Source organism: Mobula hypostoma, chromosome 1, assembly GCF_963921235.1.
Source record: "Mobula hypostoma chromosome 1, sMobHyp1.1, whole genome shotgun sequence".
NCBI lineage: Eukaryota > Metazoa > Chordata > Chondrichthyes > Myliobatiformes > Myliobatidae > Mobula > Mobula hypostoma.
In genome coordinates, this window is record NC_086097.1 from 173,022,285 (window position 1) to 173,043,661 (window position 21,377).

The 21,377-nt window shown below is 40.6% G+C and overlaps 1 protein-coding gene across 4 annotated transcripts in view; it reads right to left on the bottom strand.

Annotated features, from left to right (window-relative positions):
- The window catches only part of LOC134352539 (intermembrane lipid transfer protein VPS13B-like), a 1,085,891-nt gene that overhangs the window by 134,064 nt on the left and 930,450 nt on the right, over positions 1 to 21,377 (bottom strand). For all 4 annotated transcript variants that reach the window (XM_063059809.1, XM_063059800.1, XM_063059806.1 and 1 more), the window contains exon 39: positions 3,294 to 3,478. In XM_063059809.1, coding sequence (XP_062915879.1) covers positions 3,294 to 3,478 — 185 coding nt within the window. The remainder of the gene's footprint in view (positions 1 to 3,293; positions 3,479 to 21,377) is intronic.

Below are 21,377 nucleotides of genomic sequence, written 5' to 3' on the forward strand. Positions count from 1 at the left end.
ATATTTTCTCCCTCCTCACACTTTTATTGGCCACCCACTACACTCTATGAACTGTCTATTCAATACCATTCCGATCAGCCATTCCTTCTGTGTCCTTCAATTATACACCTTCTGATAAGCTACCCTTCTATACACCTGCTAGGAAACCCATTTGTTACACAGCTTGCCAGATATTGCAGTCCACCAGTAATTTTGCAATGGTTTAGCACAGCATTTGATCCAACAGCAACCAGTTATATACTCACCGAAAGCTAAAATGACTCAAGTTTAGACTTTCTTTATAGGTACTTTCTTTATCACTATTTCTTTATAACTGATTTGAATGTATATTTTAATTTTGTGTACTTAACATTACATCAATAAAGTAGTCCTGAAACTGAAGCAGATTTATGACTGCAATATTAATGTTTGATTCAGCACAGCAGTGTTTGATCTGACAACACAAAAAAACCAGTCAGCCCATGGGACCATTATTTTTCTAGACTTGACAGCCAATTCTGAACTAAGAGCCTGAATTTACATGATGCATGGGTTATATGCAACAAAATAGAGACCATTCCTATGGCAAGTGCTGTATTTTGATAGCTTTGATTGTTTTTCAAAATACAGAGTTATAGTACTGTGCAAAAGTCTTACGCACATATACATAGGTAGGGTGCCTAAGACTTTTGCACAATACTGTAGTAATTTTACGTACTGCATTGTACTGCCGCTACACAAAAAAAAAAAAAATTCATGACGTAAGTGAGTAACAATAAACTTAATTTTGCTATGGGTCTCTGTTGTGGACTGAGAGTGGGAAAGTTGCAGGGAGAGGGAAATCATGGTAGAGAAAAGGGGAAGGGAGAAAGTAAGGAGTGGGAAGCACCACGGAGACATTCTGCAATGATCAATTAACCAACTGTTTGATATCAAAAATAGCTTGCCTGGTGTCTCAAGGTTGGGTGTATCTGCACACACGCCACCCCCACCCCTGGCATTCCTTCTCTGCCAGCTATTCTACACCCCTCCAATGGTGCTCCATCTTCACCATTCTCAACATCCTTGCACCCGCCAGATATACAATCTACACTCCACTCCACTCTACTCTACTCTCCGCTCCACGTTTATAAATACAGTACTGTGCAAAAGTCTTAGGCACCCTAGCTATATATATGTCTCCAAGACTTTTGAACAGTACTGTATATGAAAGCCACTCTCAAAGATATTGTGCAAAATTACGCTGCACAAGCAAAATACATTTAGAGAACAAGTGAAATACTGCACCAACACCATACAGATTTGATGGAACATGTTACTCAGTGCTAAGTGCTCCCAAGAAATGTTTCCCAATGTGAGCTTTTGACCATATATCTCTCTCCAGAGACTCCCTAACTTTGTAACATGTTCCAGTCTGACAAAACCACTGCACACTTCCAACTCTAACTTTGTAATCAGTCCCAATTTTAATTACTCCTCCAGAGGCAGCACGCATTCAGCTGCTGCTCTTGCCCTATGTCCTAGAGTTCTCTCTGTGGCGCTCCTGGCCATTTTTTCTTAAGATTTTTGTTAAAAAATCTCTCCCTGACCATGTTTCTACACATCTGTCCTGATATCTCATGTGGTGCAATGCTCCATAATGTTTGACAATGATCATTTTGATCATTTAACTGCACAGGAGCAGCTATATTTTGCAAAATTTTGTTGATATTTTAACCAATGCAAGAGAATAATCCATATAATGTGCCAATCCATTTTCTCCTCCATTTTCTCTCTCCTAAAGTTGTTAAAATTTAAAGTTTGTCCTAAATGAGATGCATTTCTCCCTGGCATTCATTCTCCATTTTAACAGCATGTTATTGCTTGCAATACCCTTATTTCATGGCTGCAACATCCCTTCTACTGATGGATCTAATATTAGGCACTACCTTAGAATTCTTTAGCATTCGGTTCAGCATGGTTTCAAATATCTTCTCATATTATTCTTACAAAGAGGATAGAAAGCATGAAAATAGGAGCAGTATAGTCCACCTGGTCCCCACGTCTGTCATTCACCATGATTATGGAGGACCCTAACTCTTCCACTGTATCAGTTCCCCATTGCCTGCAATTCCTTGATCTCTCAAAAACATCTACCTCCATCCATCTCTAATGAGCCAGCCAGCAAACTATGTCACTACTGCTAGAAACAAGTTCAAACAAATCTATAAGTCACTATGTGCCACATAAGTCAGAAGCAAAGTACATAACTTTGTAAAATAAAAAGAAGAATGAGAGGAAGCTCCAACAGGATCACTATCGTGCATGACAGTCACTTGTTCCATCCTGCCTCAGCCAATTCTTTGAGAGATCCATCCAAATAGGTCCATTTCCCCACATCAGCTCTGCTAATATTCCTGTTTCCTTTTAACTCTCATGCCACAATGTCATGCAAAGTTCAAATTTGGACACAAAAATTACTAAATTGATAAGAAGAATTTACCAAGGTTTTTAAAGTGTGTTTCAAAGACCCTGCACTATCACCATACAAAATCCTGACAATGAATTATTCCACTAGATGTGAATACCATTTCATTTCCTCCAAAAATTGTTCAGTCTGGATAAGAAACCACATGGCCAAGGTGCAGGAATGGATTTCAAAAATATAAATGCAATCCACTCTTGGGAAACAAATAAGTAGTGCTCACAGGAAAAAAAAATGCCCAAAGTTGCAGCATTGACTTTTGTAAAGAAGACACAGCTGCGGCTTTTTCACCTGTGTTGCCCCACAAGTATTGTGGAATACTGCACTGCATCAAAATTGTCTTCCTGTCCGGAAAGCCAGGCATGTATAAACACTACAGTGAACTTAACATTTATTTTCTCTTTCGTATTGGGAATTGGTAATTTTAGAGCCCTGGGAAATTTGCACTAAATTTCTAAGGAAATGTGAAAAAAATATAGTATTTGGTTTTACAGCAGCCCTATGCCAGATATTTTTCCATTGGTCCCATTACAAGTGAAAGCAATGCTCTCCATGGGTCTGGTTAGAACAAATTCTAAACTAAATTTAAGTAATCCCTTATTTTTATTTTTTTTAACCCGCAGGAAAATATGAAATACATTAAATGATATATAGATACTTAAAGTGCAAACATCACAGAAGCTGGTGGACTCCAAACAAAATTGTGCCTTAGAGTTCTGCAGCACCACTTGCGATATTGGACATTTTAAAATTTGGATTGACCATATTGTGAAGTCTCTATGCAGAAGTCTGCAGAAGAAACCTGTTTGTCCATGAAAAGCAGAACTAAATTAAAATATGTCCAACAGACCTGAAGGACATCCCCAAGATCTGCTGTGCTGATGTCCGGGTCTTCTGTAGTGTTGAAAGGCACTGGATTAATTCGAACAAGAGTCAGGGCTCGGGGTTCTGGATATCTCCACATCATCATCGCTGGATGCTCATCAGTCTCATTGTAAAACACAACTTCAAAAATATTTGGCAACTTTTGTGCATCTATAAATGAGAAATATAATTTAGATTACTTAAAAGTTCTAAAGATTCATATTCAAGCCCGATATAGTAAATACATAAACAATTTCTATTTGAGTATCCCTTTCGTTTGATATCTATAATTCCTTTCAATTTTACCTGTTCATCCCTTTCTTTCCACATAACCATTCATTCATACACGTGCATTCACTGAACCAGATTCCTGCCATTCAGGAATATTCTGCAGGTACTGCAATGCTCTCACAGCTCTAGAGCCCCAGATTCAACCTCAATCTTGGAATGATCAAGGTGTATAAGAAGATTAGAGTCAGCTCCTTTTTCCTACAGGATGGAAATGACTAATAGGGCATAATTTTAAGATGATTGAAGGAAATAAAAGGGAAATGTCAAAGGTAGATTTTTTTTACAGAATGACACGTTCATGAAACATACTGCCAAGGGTGATGGTAGAAGTGGACACAATATGGAGATTTAAGAGAATCTTAGATAAGAACATGGATGATAGAAAAATGGAGGGCTATACAGGAGGTAAAGGTCAGATTGATCTTGGGGTAGATTAAAAGGTGGCACAACACTGTGGGCCGAAGGGCCTGTACCGTGCTGTACAGTACAGGCCCTATGTTCTATGAGCCTGTGAGGCTGCTACAAGCAAGTTTTTCATTGCACAGTACATCACCATCTCTATGCATGTACCAACAAACTAGACTTGACTTCTCCAGGGTATGCAGGTTTCATCCCATTTCTCAAAGACGCACAAGCTGGTAAGTTAATTTGTGACTGTAAGTTACTCACAGTGTAAATGGTTGGTGGGAGAATTGATGGAGAAGGGAGGAGCTCAGCAGCAGCATTCTCTTCTCTGACTTTCAAGTCTAACTCCAGGTACTTGTGTACTTCTATCTAACATCTAGTGGAGTGTGACAGATTAGGTATTGAATGGCTGCTTCCTTGGGGTGGCAAGAATAGACCAGGTGAGTGTAGTCGCATAGTTAGAAGCCAGCTACTTAAAAAATGAGATGAGAAAAGTTTCCTCATTCAGATGATCAAGAAACTTTTGAATTTTTAACTTGATTCTCCATCTGAGAAATCCCATGGCTTCAAGAAACCTCAAGAAGGTGGTATCCATCACTAAGAACCATGACCATCTAATACAGGGGTTCCCAACCTGAGGTCCAAGGATCCCACTGTTAATGGTAGGGATCCATAGCATAAAAAGGTTGAGATCCCTTCATCCAGGAAATGCCCTCTTCTCAGTACCATCGGAGATGAGGTGCAGGAGTTTGAAGACCCAAACTCAATGGGAACAGCTTCTTCCTCTCTGCTACCAGATTTCTAAATGGACAACGAACCTATGAACACTATCCCATTACTGATATTTTTTGCACGATTTCATAATGTATTGTAATTTTTATATCTCTGCACTGTACTGCAGCCACAAAACAACAAACTTCATGTCATATACACACAGTGGCCACTTTATTATGTAAACCTCTACACCTGCTCATTAATGTAAATATCTAATCAGCCAATCATGTGGCAGCATCTCAATGCATAAAAGAATACAAACATGGTCAAAAAGTTCAGTTCTTATTCAGAATGAACATCAGAATAGGGAAGAAATTTGAACTAAGTGAGTCTGACTGTGTAATGATTGTTGGTGCCAGACTTGTGGTTTGAATACTTCTGCAACTGCTGATCTCCTGAAATGTTCACGCTCAACAGTCTTTAGAGGTTACAGTAAATGGTGAGAAAAACAAAAAAAAATCCAGTGTGCAGCAGTTCTGTGAGTGAAAATGGCTTGTTAAAGACAGAAATCAGAGGAGAATGGCCAAACTGGTTCAAGCTGACAAGAAGGTAACAGTAACTCAAATAACCACATGTTACAACAGTGGTGTGCAGAAGAGCATCTCTGAAAGCATATCACTTCGAACCTTGAAGTGGATGGGCTACAGCAGCAGAAGACCACAAACATACATTCAGTGGCTGCTATATTAGATACAGGAGGTATCTAATAAAGTGGCCACTGAGTGTAAGTCAGTGATCATAAATATGATTCTGAAGTACAAATTTATCTTATGGCAAAAAATTCAGTCCCTTCCTCGACATTACAGGCTCACTGAATTACTCAAGATACTGGTCCACAAATGTACCAGGTTTCAGGGATTCCTCTGCAAAATCAAATCACACCACTGCTCTCTCCCACCTTCTCTCTTTAATCTTCTTCTGCTTTATAGTTCCAGCTATAACATTACTCCTCTGTTTGGTTCACTGCTGGGAGAAAATGCAATAAAAAACACAGGTAGAAATACTTCGTCAAATCCATTTTTGTCTTTTACTCACTTTCAAATGTTTTCTTAAAAACCATGCAAAATATTGATCTCTTTCCTCAACCCTCATTTTTTTTTGCGATATCTTTGGAAACATTCACATTACACCCATTCGACAAATGCATTCTATTAACTTGTGTAATGATCTCAACATACAAACTAGGACCCTATATGTGGTCATTAAAATAACTTGGCCAACAGATCTCATTATTTAAGTTGCAGCACAGAATGAATGCTAATATTGCATTTCCATTCCTTACCAGCAACTCAACCTGCAAGTTAACCTTCAGGGAATCCTGCATGACGACTCCCCCACATTCTGAACTTTCTCCCCATTAAGAAAATATTCTATGCCTTTATTCCTTCTATCAAAGTACATAACAATACACTTCCCTGCACTATATTCAATCTGCCACTTCTCTGTCTATTCTCCCAATCTGTCCAAGTCCTTCTGCAGACTCCTTGCTTCCTGACCACTACCTGTCCTTCCATCTATCTTCATATTGTCTGCAAACCTGGCCACACAGCCATTAATTCCATCATCCAAATCAATGGCATATAACATGAAAGGAAGTGGTCCCATAACAGAAATCAATGGAAGGCAACTAAAAAGCCATAAGGAACACAAATAGTCAACCAGAAAAGGCCTCCTTTATTCCCACTCTTTGCCTCCTGCTAGTTAGCCAACCTTCTACTCACGCTAGTATCTTTCCTCTAATACCTTGGACTCTTACCTTGTTAAGAGCCTTGAATGGCTCCTTGTCAAGAGCTTTCTGCTTGTTATTTCTTCAAAGAATTCTAAAAGATTTGTCAGGCAAGTTTTTGCTGTCAGGAAACCATGCTGAATTTGGCCTATCTATCTCCAAGTACCCCAAAAAGGTCATCTCTAATAATGGACTCCAACATTTTCCCAAGTGCTGAAGTCAGGCTATCCGAGCTATAATTTCCTTTCTTTTGTCTCCCTTCCTACTTAAAGAGTGGAATAACATTTGCAATCTTCCACTCCTCTGGAAGCATTCCAGAATCTAGTGATTCTTGAAAGATCATTATTAATACCACCATAAATTCTTCAGCTACCTCTTTCAGAACGCTAGGGCATAGGCCTTCTGGTCCAGGTGACTTATCTACCTTCAGACTTTTCGGCTTCCCAGGCATCTTCTCCTTAATAGCAAATACCCCCCATTTCTGCTCCCAACACTCCTGAATTTCTGGCATACTGTTAATGCCTTCCACAATGAAGACAGACACAAAATACTTGTTAAGTTTGTCTGCCATTTATTTGTCCCTTATTACTACCTCTCCAGCATATTTTCCAGCAGTCCAATATCCACTCTTGCCTCTCTTTTACTCTTTATATAGCTGAACATACTTTTGGTATCCCCTTTTATATTATTAGCTAACTTACTTCCAGATTTCATCTTTTCTCTCCTTATGCTTTCTTAGTTTCCTTCTGTTGATTTTTAAAATCTTCCCAATCCTCTAACTTCCAATTAGTTTTTGCTATATTATATGTTCTCTCTTTCCTTTTATGTTGTCTTTGACTTCCATTGTCAGCCATGGATGCATCATCCTCTATTCAGAATACTGCTTCAACTTATAATACTATGACTTTAAGACCTTGATCTTCTTTGGGGCCAGCAAAGATCTACAAAGTGGTGAATTGGAAGGATCAAGGTAATATCCACATCTCAAGATCTGCTATGGGAGTGGCAAATGAAATGCAACATTTGCAGCAACAAGCAATCTGTTCGAGCAACTCAGCAGGTTGAGCAACATCTGTGGGAGAAATTGTTGATGCTTCAGGTCAAAATCCTGCATTCAGGATTGATACCAGATTTTACTCTGTGACTGAAAACTTCTGAAGTGGCCTGGTGTAGCAACTGATTAACATCAATGAGAATTTTGAAAGGGATAGGTAAGATAGTGGCAGGAAAGTTGTTTCCACTGGTAGATGAGACTAGAACTCAGGGACACACCCTCAAGATTCGGGGGAGTAGAGTTAGGACAGAAATGAGGAGGAACCACTTTTCCCAAAGACAGGTGAGTCCATGGTCAGATCAGCCATGATCTTATTGAATGGCGGAGCAGGCTCAACAGGCCAGATGGCCTACTCCTGCTCCTATTTCTTATGTTCTTATTTTCTAATCTGTGTCTCTGCATTAACCACCCCAGAGAGCTGAAGCCAGATATGTTCAAACAACTGCATGCTAAAGAGGGCTATTATGAAGGTTTGCCATGCTGCCCCTCAAGATGTCTGATGCTGTCATAGACACTGAGAACAAGCAAACTTCTAAACTCTCTTCACATCACAGCAATGGGATTCTTGCTCCAAAACTGTTATGGTACATTGGCACAAAGTGGATAGTTGACTTCAATTTGCTTATAAATAATTAGGCAGATAATAGTTCATTCTGCAGCCAAGGGAATCAATGGATTTGCCACCCCTATCACAAATAACTGTCTGTTTACTTTCAGATTGATTTTAAGCAGTCCTCTTTATCTTTATTCTTTGCCAAGTTCACTGTTTTAAATCATGCATGATGTATGCTTTTTCAAGATCTTTTGGTCAGGAATTTTGAGACTGCGCCATATAAATCACTCTGTGGTATCAAGGTTTAAAGATATAAGAAATGTACGGAAAATGGTTAAAGTGAACAGTGGAAACAGCTTTTGGAGGAAAACACTTTGAAAAGCTTATGCATTAAAATGTACAACATTTTAATTATTGCCTTTGGACTAACACTAAAAGTTTCATTTATTGAGCATCCAAGCAGGATATCTGAAAGATACCTAGACAAACTTAATTTCATCCTTTCACTCAATCCTCCCCACCTGTCTGCAACTTGAAACACACTCATTTTCTCACTTTTCCTGTTCTGAAGAAGGGTAGTTGATTTTTATTTCTCTCTGCACAACTAATGCCTCACCTGCTGGATATGCAGTACATTTTCTGCTTTTATTGAAGCAAAATGTCCATCTTAACAAATCACCTTAACTATTCAAACAGGTTTACGAGCTCAATAGAGAAACCAGCAACTATGACTCTCCCGCTGATCAGCATATTTATGACATTAGTGAACCAGTGTCCAGAGACATGGAAAAATGTTCCATTGACTTGGCCTCACATTCATGGATTTAAGTTTTGTTAAGGAAAAGGTGGTACAGTAATGGTGAGCATAAAATATCAACCTGCTGTTAAAGATAAACATCTGGTTCACTTATCCTTGGGAGTGCTCCTTCCAGTGGGGGATGATCAAGTTTCTGCCCTTGAACAGTCCTGTTCTCGGCCTTCAGCTGGGTGGGTCCTTCATTGCCTGGGCCTCGACAGTGCATAAGAATTCATGGACATCATGATTGCTGTCTGGCTGCTGGATCTCCTACACTTTTTCCAGCCACCATATGGACTACAGGTCACAGATTTTGTTGGACTTTTGCCTTCAGAATCCTGGAGTTCTGTTTTTAATCCCAAAAGACATGTCAGTCCTAGTCATCCTTGGAATGGAAAAGGCTATGATTAATTTGATCCTTGATCTTTGGTTGTTCTCATAACACCATTTACTTATCTTTTTCTGGCAGAGAAGCCAACAATCTTTTATTATGCTGAACACAGTTGACCTAGCACTCTGGACAATCTGTGGTTCTTATGCGTGATCTCAATCACCCCTTTTCATAGAACGGTACTGCACAGGAACAGACCCCTCGGCCCTCAGCTCCACAGATACTACAAGATTTGTTGAGTTCCTATGGCAGTTTGCTATTTGCTCCAGGTTCCAGCATCTGCAGTCACTTGTTTTCAATTTGTGCTTCTTGTTGATGGGAAGTCATATAGTTGTCAAGGAGGGTCTGCTTCAGTGAATTTTTCTTTACGGCTCTTTGAGTCCTTCAATGTGGGCGATAAAAGCATTTCTGTTGCCATGAGACATTTGATGACTGTGCTTGCCACAACTATCAAGATGTGCACGATATGGACACCTCTTCTGAATCTTTGAGGGCAACAATATAATCTGGCAAAGGCTAGTGTTTAGATCGAGGGTACGGTCTTGAGGCCATGTACTAGTTTAACTGATAAAACAGCCTATGGGTTATGTCAAAAACATTTTCCGAACATTTTGGCACATCTTCCTCATCAGTTGATTATTGACCATCACACATTTCAAGTCAAGTTTATTGCCATACTCACAAATAGGGTGAAGTACAGTTCAATGAAAAGCTTGTTTGCAGTGTCATAATAGGCATGTAGATACAGACAACATACAGAATATAAATCAGAGTGGAATAAAAAACTGTACAAAATACAAGAACCTAGTGAAAAAAAAACATAAGGACACAAGTCAGTTTCAGAGAATAGAGTCCATTCTTGCCCAAAATCAAAATGAGTGAATTCTCTGTTGGACATGAGAATTCACTCATTTTGATTTTGGGCCAGGAACTGGTCAAAGTTGGGAGTAGAACTTCTGTTTGCACCTATCCATTAGTTCCAGAGTTGGGGCATATGTACGGATGGCTACAGTTTGCTGGCTACTTTAGAGTAACTAGAATATATAAAGATTACTAATTGTACAGAATTAAGATGCTAAATCAGCTAATTCGATGGCAAAATCCATCATATTAAAGTAACCCTCCTGTCCTACTTTGCCCTTCCAAAGATTTATCAGCTAGCATATTCTTTGACTTGGCCCTCTGCTGCCTTTCATGTCCGACCAAGGATGGAAATATTAGTATTAGTGCTCCAGCCTTTTTCTCAATCTTCCTTGCTGCAAATCTGTGGGAAGCAACTTCATCTTTGTCATCTCCACTTCAGGGTCTAGGTTATCCGATCTTCAATCATCACATTTGTGCAAGTACTCATTTGGAAAACAAGTTCCAGGTTATCAATGACTCCTTCACTTCAGAAGAATGGGCCTTAAGATTAATGTCCAGAATTCAGAGGTATTCTCATAATTTGATATCAAGGTATCCCAAGATATCGCCAATCAAATCAACCAAGACCTAATGTGAGTTCCTGGAAATTATACATCCTGTTATCTGGTTTCTACCTCTAAGACAGAGGGGGAGGGGGGGAGAGAGGGGGAAGGGGGAGAGGGAGAGAGGGGGAGGGGGGAGAGAGGGGGGAAAGAGAAGGGGAGAGAGGGGAGAGAGAGGGGAGAGAGGGGGAGAGAGGGGAGAGGGGGGAGGGGGAGAGGGAGAGGGGGAAAGAGGGGGAGAGAGGGAGAGGGGGAGAGGGGGAGAGAGGGAGAGGGGGAGAGGGGAGAGGGAGAGGGGGAGGAGGGAGAGGGGGAGGGGAGAGAGGGGGAGAGAAGGGGAGAGGTGGGAGAAAGGGGGAGAGGGAGGGGGGAAAGGGGAGAGGGAGGGAGAGGGGGAAAGGGGGAGAGAGGGGGAGAAAGGGGGAAGAGAGGGAGAGAGGGGGAGGGGAGGGGGAGAGAGAGGGGAAAGGGGGAGAGCAGGGGAGAGAGTGGGGGAGGGGAGAGAGAAGGAGAGGGAGAGGAAGGGGCAGAGAAGGGGGGAGAGAGAGAGGGAGGGGGAGAGAGGGGAGAGAGGGGGAGAGAAAGGGAGGAGGAGAGAGGGAGAGAGGGGGAGAGAGGGGGAGGGGGAGAGAAAGAGGTGGGGAAGTGAGAGGAAGAGGGAGTGGAAGGGGGCAGGAGGGAGCGGGAGGGGGAGGAGGAGGGAAAGGGGCAGGGAAGGGAAAGGGGAGGGGAGAGAGAGAGCGGGAAAGAGGAAGAGAGAGCGCACAGGGGGAAAGAGAGAGGGGAAGAGGAGGGGGAAGGAGAGACAGGGGAGAGGGGAGGGGAATCAAATGGAGCATAATATGTGGAAATCTGAGATTTTTGTTTAGTTTGGAAACAATGGAAAAAACTAATTATTATTCTTAATGGAATGAGACACCAGAGTGTTGCGATAACAAACAACAGACTTGCAATGGTGGCAGTAAAAAGAAGGCTCATGAGACTGATTCCTAGAATAAAAATGATAAACAGGTTAGGCTTACTTAGAAATTCTTATTAAAATGTGAATATGCGTAATATGGAAACTTGCAAATATGTGAACTACAAGGGTGTCAAGGGCTATGGGAAGAGAGCAGAAAAGTGATGCTGTGGCCAAGAATGAATTAGCCATGATCTTCTTAAATGATGCAAAAGGCTCAAGGGACCAATTGGCTTGCTCCTGCATCTTACTTTCTAATATTCATTAGGACAGTCTTGCAGGACTGGATATTTTTAGACAAGCTCCATGAAAAACAGTTTTTATGCGTCAAGTTAAAGATCTTGGGGGATTCGTTATGCTGCGTTGAATCACAGCAAAACATAATCCCATTCTGCTACTCTGACACAGGCTATTTTAACATCACTTTCAAGTTCCAACTGTTTATCAGGCAAAAACAATTATTCTCTTGAATTGCGACAGATGAGAAATAATTCTGAGCTATGCCATTTGCTATATGGGACATAACTTGTATGCTTATTAACGTTGCCTAGACATTTATGTTGCAGATGTTCTTATGTATTATCTGCTGGAGATAATATTTCCTGTGACCTATGGAATCTTACAGATGTTTGTCCTTTCCAATAAAGAGATTATCTCAGAATTTAATTTATCCAAATTTCTGTTCTTTGGCTTAAGAAAGCAGCCAGATGTGTTTTAAGGTTTATTTGGATGAAAGAAGCAAACCTCAAGTTTCAGCAAGTCTGTTATTCCAGTGTATAAACAGACCTTGTTCCAAACCTTGTCACTGTAATCGCATACTTGAAAATTTTCTTTGAAATCGTCAATTATCAATGATTGATATTAAATTCTTAGTTGTGGTACTAGTCCAAATAAGTTTGGTTAATGATCTGAAATAAATCTAAACACACAATCTTTTTAAGTTAAAAGTATTTTCATTTTGATATTCTAAATTTAAAATCAATGATTTTCTACTGAGGCACTGTGGATATAAGATACAGCGACAGTACACCATTGCAAGCTAATGCTGGAAAGAAAACATTTGCCTTTGGAGTGGGGGGTTAATTAGAAAATGAAGCAAAACATTTATAGATCTGTTATGACTTGAATATCGTAAGTAACAAAACTAACATGTACACTGTGCTAAGGCTACGATACAATGCAGCGACAATCTTTAACTGGCAGAACAGAATCAATGAACTTGGTTTATTTCAGTTCCTGCTTGTATAGCCCATTTTTTTAAACAAAGAATCAAATTACTCCTACTTTCTTGCTCTTTCACTTAAATCCTACAAGTGTATAACCACGTTGAAGTGGGGCACAGTAGAGTAGTGGTTAACATAACACTTTAGGGTTCAATTCCTGATGTTGTCTATAAGGAGTTGGTACGTTCTTCCTGTCACCTCCAGGTTTCCTCTGGGTGATCTGGTTTCCTCCTATATTCCAATGACATACGGGTTAGGAAGTTGTGGGCATACTATGTTTTGGGCTGTCCCTGGCATATCCTCAGACTTGTTGGTCATGTGGTGCAAATAATGCATTTCACTGTATGTTTTAATGTTTCAATATACTGTACATGAGTCAAATAAATCTAATCTTTAATCTATAATAGTTTTGCTTATATTTTAATAGAGTGCTTCAAGCATAACTTTCCCCAAGAGCAGAAACTAAAAATAAAGTGATTGAGAGCATAACTGAGAAGAAAAAAAGCTGTTGACAATAGAGAGAATGGTAGCAAGTTAAATTCATTCACAGAAGTATGTTGAGGACTAATGTCTCCATACTAAATGACAGAGGATAATTGGACAGCAGACGCGTCTGCAAAGGTTTTAATCCCATTTGTAGGAATGTTCCAAGGAAAATTTTGACTCCAAGGCAGATTACCAAAAGCTTGTTAAGTTTTAAGGAAAAAGAAATGGAACTGTAGGTTTTAAAGAAAAGAAGTGTGGCTAAAGATGTAGGCTCCAAAGGTGGCACGATTAAATCCAAGGATAATCAAGAAAACAGAATTGGATAAACATAAATAACTCACAGGCATGAAGAGTAGGATGATGATATGAAGGGATTTCAAAGCAGTAACATTATTTTGAAATTCATGTGCTCAGCATACAACGGTGGTCATGGATTAGTAATAGTCAATGAAAGGTAGGATACATATAGTAAAATTTCAGATGACCTCGTTTACAGAGCCAGGGAGGATGACCCAGCATGTAATGGAATAGTAATACACACAAAATGCTGGGGCAGCTCTGCAGGTCAGGCAGTATCTATGGAATGGAATAAACAGTCAACATTTCGGGCTGAAACCCTTCATCAGGTCTGGAAGGAAGGGGAGAGAAGCCAGATTAAAAAGGTAGGGGGTGGATTCTGTCAGAGTACCACCCAACCTTACTTAAATCTGGATAGCCTCCAACCTGACGACATGAACATCGATTTCTCTAACTTCTGGCAATTTCTCCCCCTCCCACGTATCTCTTTTTGCATTCACCATTCTGGCTCTCCTCTTACCTCTTCTCTTCTCCTCATCTGCCCAGCAGCTCCCTCTAGCTTCCTTCCTCCTCCTCTTTCTCCTGTGATCCACTTTCCTCTCCTATCAGGTTCCTTCTTCTTCAGCCCTTTGCCTTTTCCACCTATCACCTTCTAGCTTCCCACTTCATTTCCCTTCCCCACCTTCTTCCTCATCTGGTTTCACCTATCGCCCACCAGCTTGTGCTTCTTCCCTTCCCCCACCTTCTTATTATTGTGTGTAAGCACAACCAAAATGATGCTGGTGAACCACGGAGACATGTTGCCAGCTGCTTACAAAACTTATGAATATACCTCTTCTGAATTACACTCACTTCAATCTGCAGACTGCAATTTCTGTTTAAGCAACATACTTTTGTACCATCTTAATGAACTAATGATTTCACCATCAAGAAGCTGCAGAGGATCGTAAATTTAGTCAGCTCCATCTTGGGTACTGGCCTACAAAATACCCAGGTGTCTCAGAAAGGCACCGTCCATTATTAAGGACCCCCAGCACCCAAGGCATGCCCTTTTCTCATTGTTACCAGAACCTTGAAGGCACACACTCAGCGTTTCAGGAACAGCTTCTTTCCCTCTGCCATCAGATTCCTAAATGGATATTGAACTCCTGATCACTACCTCACTTTTTAAATACATACTATTTCTGTGTTTGCATAATTTCTAATCTATTCAATATACATATACTGCAATTGATTTACTTATTTATTAATTTATTTTTTTTTCTTCTATATTATGCATTGCATTGAACTGCTGCTAAGTTAATAAATTTCAGGACACATGCCAGTGATAATAAACCTGCATCTGATTCTGATCTTCTGAAGGACTTGGTGACTTAACCCCTCAAGCATGCAGATACAACATCTTTAAGCAGACAAAGGTATATTGCCATAGCCAGAAGAGAGGAGAGGGGAGGGCTCCAATCCAGGCTGATATGCCAAGAAATGAAAGTTCCTCTACCCAGCAACTTGTTAGCAAATGTACAATTGCTGGAGAACAAGACTGAGGACCTAAGGACCAGATTGCTGTACTGGAGGGAAATGAGGATTTATTCCGTTCTGTGTTGCACCAGAGATATGGCTCACTCCAAACATGCTGGATTTGGTGATCAGACCTGAGGCCTTCTCAGTACACAGTATGGGCCACATAGCTGATTTGGAAAAAGGAAAAGGAGGGCGTCTGGGTTTCTCAATAGACTCTGTGCAGTGTTCAGATGCAGCGGCCTTGGTCTTGTCGCACTTTTGTTCCCCCAGCCTGGAATATCTAACAATTATGTGCTGACCATTCTACTTACAAAGGGATCTCCTCTGTGATCTTGACTTCAGTTTACATACCACTAAAATCTGATGTTAACCAGATACCCAAGATATTGAATGCTGCTATCACTAAACAAGAAAATGCCCAGTCTGATGCATTTCAAATCACAGTCAGGGATTTCAGTCAGGCTTGTCTGAAGAAATCTCTGCCCAATTATCATCAGCAAATAATATGCAGCACCAGGGGCCCCAACACATTTGACTACTGGTATACAGTACTACAATTAGGAATGCCTACCATTCCATGCCTAGACCGCATTTTGGGAAATCTGATCAATTGCTGTCCTTCTCCTACCTGCATACAGACAGAAACTAAAGAATAAGGTTCCAGAGATAAGGACAACAAAGAGGTAGTTGCAGGAAGCAGAGGAGCGGCAATCGAATTGCTTCAAGTTGATGGACTGGGCTGAGGACCTGAATGAATAGTTGTCACGGACATTATTAAAACAATCATGGAAGACGGTATCCCCACAAAATCATTCAGAGTTTTTTCCACCAGAAGCCCTGGATGAACCATGAGATCCGCATTCTGCTGAGGGTCAGATCAGAATCATTCAGGTCTGCCGACCAATTAAGATGCAAGAGGTCCAGGTATGATCTCTGGAAAGCCATCTCAGGTGCAAAGTGGCAATTCTGGGCCAAACTTCAGTCACCGAGGCCAAAGTGAGAGCATTCTTCAGGAGGGTGAACCCATGGACAGCATCCAGCCTGATGGGGTACCTGGTCGAGTACTAAAGACGTGTGCTGATCTGGAGCAGCTGGAGTGTTCACCAATATCTTTAACCTCTCACTTCAACAGTCTGAGGTAACCATTCGCTTCAAGCTGCTTCAATTATACCAGTGCCTAAGAAGAACACTGCCTCGATGACTATCATCCAGTCGCACTTACACCAATTGTGATGAAGTGCTTTGAGAGGCTGGTGATGTAACATCTACTCCTGCCTGAGAAGTGACTTGGATCCTTTCTAATTTGCCAACTGACACAACAGGTGCACAGCAGATGCTTTTTCATTGGCTCTTCGCTTTACTCTGGAACATCTGGACAGCAAAGATGCATACAATAGGATGCTCTTTACTGACTACAGCCTGGCATTCAACATTATCATCCCTTCAAAGGTAATCAATAAGCTTCAAAACCTTGGCTCAATACCTCCTTGTGCAATTGGATCCACAATTTCTGCACTTGCAGACGTCAGTCAGTTCAGATTGGCAACAATATCTCCTCCACAATCACCGTCAGCACGGGTGCACCACAAGGCTGTGCCATTAGCCCCCAGATCTACTCACTTTATACTTATGACTGTGAGGCTAAGCACAGCTCCAGGGTCATATTTAAATTTCCTGAAACACCACAGTCATTAGCTAATCAAAGATGGTGACAAATTAGTAATTAAGAGGGAGACTGAAAATATGGCTGAGTGGTGTGACAACAACCACCTCTCACTCAATGTCAGTAAGACCAAGGAGTTGATTATTGACTTCACGAGGACGAAACCGTAGGTCTCTGAGCCAGTCCTCATCAAGGGAGCAAACATGGTGGGGATCAGCAACTTTAAGTTCCTCAGTGTTATCATTTCAGAGGATCTGTCCTGGGCCCAGCATGTAAATGCAATTACAAAGAAAGCAAAGTAGTGTCTTTACCTTCCTTAGAAATTTGCGAAGATTCGGTATTTAAAGCTTTATCAATTTCTACTGATGTGTGATGGAGAGTTTATTCACTGGTTGTATCATGGCCTGGTATGGAAACATCAATGCCCTTGAATGGAAAATACTCCAAAAAGTAGTGGATACAGCCCAGTCCAGCACAGGTAAAGCCCTTCTCACCACTGAACAAATCTACATGGAGCGCAGTTGTAGGAAAAAAAAACATCATTAAGGACCTCCACCACCCAGGGTATGCTTGCTTCTCATTGCTGCCACCAGGAAGAAGGTACAAGAGCCTCAGGACCCACAACACCAGGTTCAGGAACAGTTATTACGATCAGGCTCTTGACCGGAGGGGATAGCTTCACTCAACTGAACTGTTCCCACAACCTATGGACTCTCTTTCAAGGACTCTTCATCTCATGCTCCATATTTATTGCTTTTTTTTCTCTCTATCGTATTTGAACAGTTTGCTGTCCTTTGCACACTGGTTGTTTGGCCATCCTGTTATGTGCTGTCTTTCATTTATTCTATTGCATTTCTTGGATTCACTGTGTGTGCCTACAAGAACGCGAATCTCAGTGTTGTACATGGTGACTTTGATGATAAATTTACTCTGCACTCTGAATTTATTCTGGCTTCTTCCTCTTTCCAGTCATGCTGTAGAGTTTCGGCCCAAAACTTCAACTGTTTATTTCCCTCCATAGATGCTGCCTGACCTGCTGAATTCCTCCAGCATTTTGTGTCTGTTGCTCCAGGTTCCATCATCTGTAGGAGCTCCTTTGTTTATGGATCGGAATAGTGAAGCTTGCAGGTGAAAAGGAATGGTTGAGAATTTCAGCAACAAATAAAATAACCTAATGTAGGAGTGGAGTTTGACAACATTATGGCAATTACAGGCTCCTTGATGCAGTACTCAGTCAAATGCTGTCTTGATGTCATTACACATCTGGAATTCATCCTTTGATCCAGGTTTGAGTTATGGTTGAGCAAGTGTCACTTGATAGCACTAGTGATGACAGCTTCCATCATTTTGCAGATGATTGAGAGTAAAGCTGATTGGGTTGTATTAAGTATATTGGCTGATTTGCTCTTTGTGAGCAGGATATACCCGGGCAAGATTCCACAACTGAAAAGTCATCAATCTGAAATATTAACTCTTGTTTCTTCTCTACCAGTGCTCCCTAGCTCGCTCAGTATTTCTGTGCTTACTAGTTGAATTTCAGATTTCCAGCCCTTATAGTATCTTCTGACATACAAAAAAAGGGATGACACCAGAAGAACTCACAAGCTATATTGGCAGCCTATTTGGGAAGGAGTACTGTTTTAATATCAGGATTTAGGTTGGCAAGAAGTTAGATTATGACCAATATAAAGCAACACACACAAAATGCTAGGGGAACTCAGCATGTCAGGCAGCATCCATGGAAATGAACAAACGGTCAACATTTTGGGCCAAGACCCTCCTTCAGGACAGGAAATGAAGGGGGAAGACACCAGAATAAAATGGTGGTGTGGGGGAAGGGAATGGAAAGAGCATTGCTGCAATTTGTTGGGTGGGAAAGGTAAAGGGCTGGAGAAGAAGGTATCCGACAGGACAAGAGAATGGATGACAGGAGAAAGGGAAGGAGGAGGGGCACCAGGGGGAGGTAATAGGCAGGTGAGGGAAGCAAGAAGGCAGAATGGAAAAGAGAAGAAAAGTTGCTTTGGATTAGTAGCATCTGCAGAATTACTTGTGCTATCAACAACATAAAATGATCTCCATGACAACCAATTAAATTTCTGACAAGTAACTACATTGGCTAACAAATGAAGGAAACATCAGCATCCAAGTTGCCTAGCAGCTGACAAAAGTGCCCGACAGCATTATGTGATGCATCCACACAGTCTGAAAGATCACTTATAAGGGACTACGCATCATTACAAATAATGAAAGAAATTTTCTGAGAAGTTACATGTTTATGAATATTTTGTTAAGGGGTATCAATATACGGTACAAGAATCCTAAAAGAACTTGCTGTTTTTATGGCTTTTCATTAGCACCTTCAAATTATGGAATGATGACATTAATTACTGGTCAATTGGAAATTCCATATCAGCCTTAGATTCAGCTTTTCAATGTATTATGATCCAATATGTGATCATATTACTACCACACACTAAAGTTGTCTTTGATGTGGCAGCATAGAGTGACATTCAATATTATGTGTTAATCACACAACACTCTCAAATGGTTTTATAACAGAGGTTACCTGTACAATTAAGATCTTACTCTGACTGAAACAAAGGTACATAAACATTTCTGCACCAACCAAACAGTTCAAAACTTGCACTCACTCATCATAAACACCATACAATGGGAAGAAAGGAAATCTGGAGTAAGTAGAAAGGAACTAAGCTTGTAATTTTACCAACTATGACTTCTGTTCACATCAGTGTTTTTTTCAACACTGTGTATTAAAATTATTTGTTGGATATCACTCCCAATACATAGATCCTTTGATTTAAGAAAGTAGGCATTCTAATCTTGTTTTTTTTTTCAAAATTCTGTTCACAAGCCACTTAGTCCATCCTATCCTCTGGCAACTACATGAAACTGAATCATCCGAGGTCATACACAAGTTTGAGTTTTGGACCTCACTCTATGGCATCATCAAGACCGCTTTAATATCATCCAGCTGAGCCTCAGATTATCTGTTGCTAAATCTTTCATTTGTGTCTTCATTATGTATTGAACTGACTAATCCAAAGTTCTCCAGCCCAGTCTTCGTTCCCTCTTTGGGATCATCAGAAGTGAACAAAGCAGGAGTAGTCAATTTCCCCCTTCCCGCCTCACTCCTCAGTATCTAGTAACAATATCATAAGGTCACATAGCACTGAAACAGGCCTGTTGGCCCACCAGATTCATGCTGACCACCAATTATCCTTCCACTAATCCCATTTACATGGTCCATTACCTTCTACAAATACCCACATCCATAACTTGGTCCCTCAACCAATGTTGGTAAAGCAGATGAGTTGGTCATTATTCCTTTGCTCTTCACGTGAACTTGACAGATAAAAATAATCTAAGTACCTCTCACCCCGTGTCTATTGAACTACACTGGATCCTGGTTAAGCAATAAACAATGCTTTAATTTTAAAATCTTTACCCTTAACTTCAAATTCAAACACCACCCCCGCCATGGGTCTTTTCTCTCCGTAACCACCTCTGTAAACTCCTTCAATTCCACAACCCTCTGAAATATAATAATTCTGCTTCACTCTGTCCTCTTAAATATCCATTTAATCCTGCTTAATGCCTGAGTCTATAGCTGCCAAAGCCCTTAACTCTAATATTTCCCCCAAATGCTCCCCTCCTCTCTTACTTCTTTAAATACAATCTGTAAAACCTACTTTTCTGACCAAGTTTTTGTTCTTCTACACCAATATCTTTTTATGTGGAACGGATCAGATTTTTTGTTAACAGTTCTTTGAATGAAGCACACTAAGTGGTTTTGCTACATTAAAGGTGCAATTTAAATGGAATTTGTCACAGTTGTTATTGAGTATTAGATGTGGTCTCATAATGAGGCAAAATAAATCTGACGCGTCACACTATTCATACACCAATACCTATGTTGGCTGGATTGTAAGTGCAAGATCAAATGAATAAAAGGACATCTACTGACAAACTGAAATTTAATGGAGATTGTTGCTGAAAAAATGGGATTCATGTTGGTACACTTAAAAATGCTGGGGGATTTCAGCAGGTCACACAGCATCTATGGAGGGAAGTAAACGGTCATCATTCTGGGCTGAAACCTTTCACCAGCCCTATATACATTCACCCTATCTATACTGTTCATAACTTAGTATACCATTATAAAATCTCCCCTCATTCACCCTTGCTCCAGGGCATAAAATCCTAATGTAGTCAACCTTTCCTTGTAACTTAGATCCTCAAGTGTAAATCTTCTCTGCACTCTTTCAAACTTAGAGACATCTTTCCTAGAAGTAGATGACCAGAACTGCATACAAAACTCCAAATTTGATATCATCAACGTCTCATACAACTTCAACATAAGTCCCAACACCAGTATGCCATGCCCTGATTTATGGAGATTAATGTGCTCATAGCTCTCTTTATATTCCCATCTACCTGTGACAATA